The sequence below is a fragment of the Hyalella azteca genome, unplaced genomic scaffold (assembly GCF_000764305.2).
Source record: "Hyalella azteca isolate HAZT.00-mixed unplaced genomic scaffold, Hazt_2.0.2 contig16323, whole genome shotgun sequence".
NCBI lineage: Eukaryota > Metazoa > Arthropoda > Malacostraca > Amphipoda > Hyalellidae > Hyalella > Hyalella azteca.
The window spans coordinates 60,817-66,244 of NW_025946147.1; the positions used below are offsets into that span (position 1 = coordinate 60,817).

General features: G+C 46.4%; 1 protein-coding gene across 1 annotated transcript; it reads right to left on the bottom strand.

Annotated features, from left to right (window-relative positions):
• Window positions 1-4,519: 4,519 nt before the first annotated feature.
• On the bottom strand, window positions 4,520-5,082 carry LOC108672015 (mulatexin-like). The gene is made up of 2 exons (XM_018159631.1): window positions 4,951-5,082; window positions 4,520-4,750 (listed from the first exon to the last, which is right to left on the bottom strand). Exons 1-2 carry the CDS (start codon window positions 5,080-5,082, stop codon window positions 4,520-4,522), a joined length of 363 nt encoding a protein of 120 aa, XP_018015120.1.
• Window positions 5,083-5,428: the final 346 nt, after the last annotated feature.

A 5,428-nucleotide genomic window follows, 5' to 3' on the forward strand; every position in this document is an offset into this window, starting at 1 on the left:
TAATACAACGAGAGCGTTGAGGAATTTGTGTCCTCCCCATTGTCCTACCTCCCTACCTCCCCATTGTCCTCCCCTACCTCTATCGTCTTGTGTTGTTATCGCAGCCGGTACTGTAAACAACTGATACAAGTGGCATCGCCATACCACATTGTCACGGCATATACTGTGCGCTGTAAAATACCGTCAAAAGTTCAGGAATAAAGACATACAAAAATTTCTATTTACAAATTATATTTTACAGTCGCATTCACGGACTGTCGAAATCCGCGCTACGCTACCTTATTCGAACTGCATGTAAACGCGAGACAACAGCGAGCCTTATAGTGGGGAAGGTAAGGGTTGAGGAGTGATTTACTGCTGTCACGGTGCTGTGGGCCCATGGCAGTGTACGAGTGCGGTGTGTCCCCTCGTCCCCTCACCTACCTATTATAACTATACATAACTGTATAGTTATTTACTGCACTGTATAGTTATTAGGTGTACTATATTCTTATTATGTGCACTGTTTAGTTACAGGCTCCTTTGCATTCTTATATAGATTTGTTCAAGGACTGAATGACGGATATCATTCATTAATAAATATTGTAACGTAGCAATGTCAACGTTGTTTGAATACGTACTTATTAATTCATGGACAACATCATCGTTAATATCGCTTCGAATTTATTACTATCTGCAAACGAATTTTTTTGTCATGATTTTATTTGATATTTAATTAGAAGCTCTTCCAGAAACATCCATCGCAATATTAAGTGCGAGAAATTTCAAATCATAACATAAGGTAAAATATAGAGAGATGTTCAGACAGTTTGCTGATTTGATCCTCACCTCAACCTCCCCAGAAATTCGATAGGTAAGGGTATCTGCTCTCCCCTATACCAGCTCACCACCACAATTGTAAACGTCGTTCGTTGGCGGGTTGGCACTTTAAACCCTGCCCCTCACCCCTCCTCACCCCCAAACACAGAATGCCACTCTACATTTATGCCTATAGTCCATGTATGAATGTAGAATTTTATTCTTGAAACGTTAAAAAAGCCACTGTGATTAGCTTCCTATATCCTTTTCCTTTCTGCATTCTTTCTTTTCCTGTATCTTACTTCTATGCGTCTTACTTACTTCTATATCCTTCATTAATAAATATTGTAACGTAGCAATGTTACCAGAAGTAAGTAAGAAGTAAGGTTTTATAGGTTTACTACTTACTACTCGCGGACTTCTACTATAGGTTTACTACTTACTACTCGCGGACTTCTACTATAGGTTTACTACTTACTACTCGCGGACTTCGACAGTCCGTGAATGCGACTGTAAAATATAATTTGTAAATAGAATGAAGGGTTCACATTCCTACTGCGAACCTGTATCTTACTTCTATGATTATGAAGGGGTTTGCATTCCTACTGCGAACCTGTATCTTACTTCTATGATTATGTAGGGGTTAGCATGCCTAATGCGAACCTGTATCTTACTTCTATGATTATGTAGGGGTTAGCATGCCTACTGAGAACCTGTATCTTACTTCCATGTTTATGAAGGGGTTCGCAATCCTACTACGTACCATAATACTTTGTATCATTGTGGTTTTCCCTCAAGTTATTTAAATTACGCTCATATATGTACGACCATGACGCTCATAGACCAGACTGCGAAGTGGGCTGTGAAAGAAGAGTGCATGTTTACCCTGAAGTGAAGATTTATTACCTGCGCTTGCAGAAGAGTATGACAACCAAAGGTCTGGTTGTGCTTTAATCTACGGAAGTTTCACCTACCCTTGGGCTTCGAGTGCTTATATCTAATACTAGAATAATAATTCATAAATGTTTGAGGTAGCGATCAATGAAGAATAAATAGTTAAACCGACGTATATCGAGAAATTGCTAGAAAAATCACACGCTTTACGAATATCGGGGTGCAAGGTTTCATCCTCCCTGATAACAGTTGAAATAAAAAGTTTACATAATTTATCTTAATGTCTACGTATTAAAAATAATTAGCCAGGATAGCATTCCAAATTTCAGACTTATATCTTATTTATGAGGGGATTTATTGGACCTAGTAATAGTTATAAAATTACATTAGCGACTAACGCGGCTGAGCCGGCTGAACGGGCCTCTTAAGCACATCGTATGTGCGGTAGCCAACTTGACGAAACGAGGTCATTGCAGCCCTGCAGAAGTCCTCAACGAGGCCAGTTCGGTGATTGGTGGGTCTGAGCTGATCGCCGACGATGGTGTACAAGAGGGCATCCATCATGCCTATAAGTGAGTCTTGGAATGCTACAAGCATAAGCCAGGTTGTCACAAGTACTCTTCCTCCTTGATTGGCGGTGATCACGCATATGTCCTCATAGGCAACAATCTTGAATCCCAAGGCAGGGCAATGATAAGTGTCAACTCCGCTAACTTTGTTGGACATTTCAGCCAATAAGCAATCCCACTCTTTTCTTATATAGGACAATCCATTCAGGAAGCGATTCCCGATTATGGGCTGTATGTTAATGTCCATGTCAACGTTCGCCCAAGCACTAGTTGGGATGCTGAGAGCAGCAAGGGATGCTTCTAATATATCCCTGTCCATGGACATTGGTCCTGATAAGGATGGCACAACGAGATTATAATATTATAAGAATTGGGCATTATTATAGGTACATTCCAAGCTATATGTAGGAGGTACATGGTGAGTGAGGAAGGCTTTGAGGTCTTCCGGAGCTATACCTTCCTCAAACCATGCAGTAAGGTGAGACAACAATGGCGGAAGAGACCCTCGATTCCTTCCTCCAGAGGCGGGGATTGTCTGGAGGAGGACCTGCGTGAAGTTGGAGTAGAGATAATTCTTCTTCGTCCATTGTAAGAGAGTGTATCTCGTGTAGTTTCTTAAAATTCGGAAAAATTCTTGATGATCACCAGACAAACCCCTAGCAAGGAACAACTGTCCCTAGATAAATGGTCAAATGAATATCACAGTTCAGTAGATCTCCATTTGCCACTCCCAGATATGCACCTACATCAAAGTGCATCTCCCCATTCTCCATGTCTGGGCACAGTTGATGAACACATTTACCAAACTCTGGGTTGAACCGGAGAACTACTCGAGGAGGATTTCTCAACATGCCATGCCTAAAATCCCATGACAAGATCTCATCTGGGACATGGACAATATTATCCTTCAGGACCAGGAAAAGTGGCATGGGGCCAGACTTGCGACACTTGAGATTCCTGCAGTGATCTATCAGATCCACTGTGCAATCCAGTGCAAATATTCCTGTGTGTCGGTTGGTCATCTTGGTGTATCATGGTGGGTTGCTATCTCGCAGTTTTTATTAGTTAGCGAAGAACTCAATTGCTAGTAAATTAATTGCTCAATATTCTGCGTTGGGATCAAGCGCATCATCGTCTTGAGCTGCAGGAGCTGGCTGAGATGTTGAAGGTCCAGCTTGATTGGCGGACTCTTTCCCACCGAGCCTGTGATAGACTCGTGTCTTGCCGGATGCCTGCTCCCTGGACATGGCTGAGACTCGCTGGTCAAGGACCTCTAGACGGCCTACGAGGTCCGCAATAGACCTATTGTCAACGATGTCTCGCTGAATTTTGGCAAGATGGCCAGCGAGGGTGAAGATCTCTGTGCCACCACAGTACTCCACAGGGAACTCCGTTTGCGTGACGGCATTAAAGAAAGCGCTTGTGAGGCTGGTGGGCAGACCCAACTTAGCTTTCTTAGCTTTCTTGGATCCAGAGGGGCCTCCTAGGCGCTTGTGGGCATTCCCCTCCTTGGTGATGACCCGAGGTGCAGAACTTAGGTGAGAGGATGGCTAGTTGTCCTCACCCAAATCCCTTGGATCTGCCAGTGACTGGGACAGCAGAAGATTGGGGGAGAGGGAGGGATACTCGGCCCCACGTCATCAGCTGCCCTCTTTGTTGCTGATCGCGTCTTCTGCTTCACCATAGCTGACTTGGGAGGGGGGGGGGTAGGGCTTTAGGGAATGCTTGCACCTGGTTGAAGGCGAAAGGATTCCTGACGTGAATGGACTGAGGAGTGGGAGGTGATATGCTCCCATCAGGAATGGGTGTCTCCTTATCCATCTTGCGTTTATCACGCAGTTTTTATTAATTAGTAATATCCATTCTCTGTAACATGCTAGGTGGTCAATACGCCATGTTGATGACAGTTGTGCTGTGGCCTTCTAGCCATGGCAATGAGGCGCTCCCTCGGCTCCAAGAGTGACGTAGAGAAATCCGTCATTTTGTAATTACGGAATGTATTCCCTGTGCTTGTATCAGATTGCATTCGGCCAATTGCGCAAGTCAGCAATGTAGGAAGTTCCTTGCATTGAGCGGCATTACAGCAGCGAACCCTAGCACTCAGGTATTTCTCCAATCATGAGGATGCGCTGCATAGAACACTGCAAACTTGTCCTTGAACTCCTCAGCCTCTCTCAAGACCGGCTCCAACAACATAGCTTTAGTGGCCAGCCCACAGAAATCCACCATTTGAAGGATACTAGTCATACCGTACCCTTCTAACCAGCTTGAAACAGGCCTGCATCTGCTTGTGCAGAAGGAGTGGCATTCTCAGAGTCTATCATGGGGGGAATTGGCTGGGGAGGAGGCTGAGGAGGCTGCGCTGGATTAGGGCCAGGGGCATTAGGATCTGGAGCACCACCTGCAGGAGGGGGAAGAGGAGGGTTTGCTCCAACGGGTTCTGCTGCTGCTCTGGCCTGAGCCTCAATCCTAGCCTGCCTCGTGGCGTCCTGTTGGGCGATATACGCAGGATTCACCTTCATATCGCACACAAGTGCGTCCTCCGTCAACAGGCCAGGATCTGGTGCAGCGCACAGGTTGTTCTGAACATTTGTCCAGCCAGCAACGCTCAGTAGCGGGACCAACTTCAGGTCGGTGTCCTTGATGTTGGCAGCAAATGGTTATTAATGCTGCCCCCGATTGATTGTACCCGCTTGATGAGATAAGTCTTGCTTTCAGCCGTAAATGGCTTGTGGGCGCACAAGACTTCACCGACGGCAAGCAGAATCATGGCAATCTGCCCGGCCTTAAGTGTCTCCAGACCAATCCCCAGACCAGTCATTGCCCCCGATCTCCGCCGCGTCTACGTCGTGGGGGTACCCTGGCCTGCGCGTTGGCTGGATGCCCGGCATACTCGTGGGCCAGGCCAAACGGCGGAGGCCCCCCCGCCCGGATCGCTACCGGACGGAGGCTCCTGACTCACCTTTTCCCCTAAGGGAAGGGAAACTTCGGCCTCCCCTTCCCTCTACCCACATCTTTGGCCGCCTGTATTTCTTGGGGTTCCTTACGCCCTCCTCCCTCCCATCTTTTCTTCCTATTCGTTCTTCTTCTCCTGACCCAGGGTATCCATCCCAACCCTGGCCCGCACCCCTGCTCAGTCTGCTCCCTCCCAGTTACGTGGTGAGAAT

Coding starts and splice junctions, on each gene's coding strand:
- LOC108672015 (XM_018159631.1), bottom strand. CDS start 5,082: ATGACTGGTCTGGGGATTGGTCTGGAGACACTTAAGGCCGGGCAGATT. Junction 4,751..4,950: donor AGACTTATCTCATCAAGCGG/GTACAATCAATC, acceptor ATCGCCCAACAG/GACGCCACGAGGCAGGCTAG.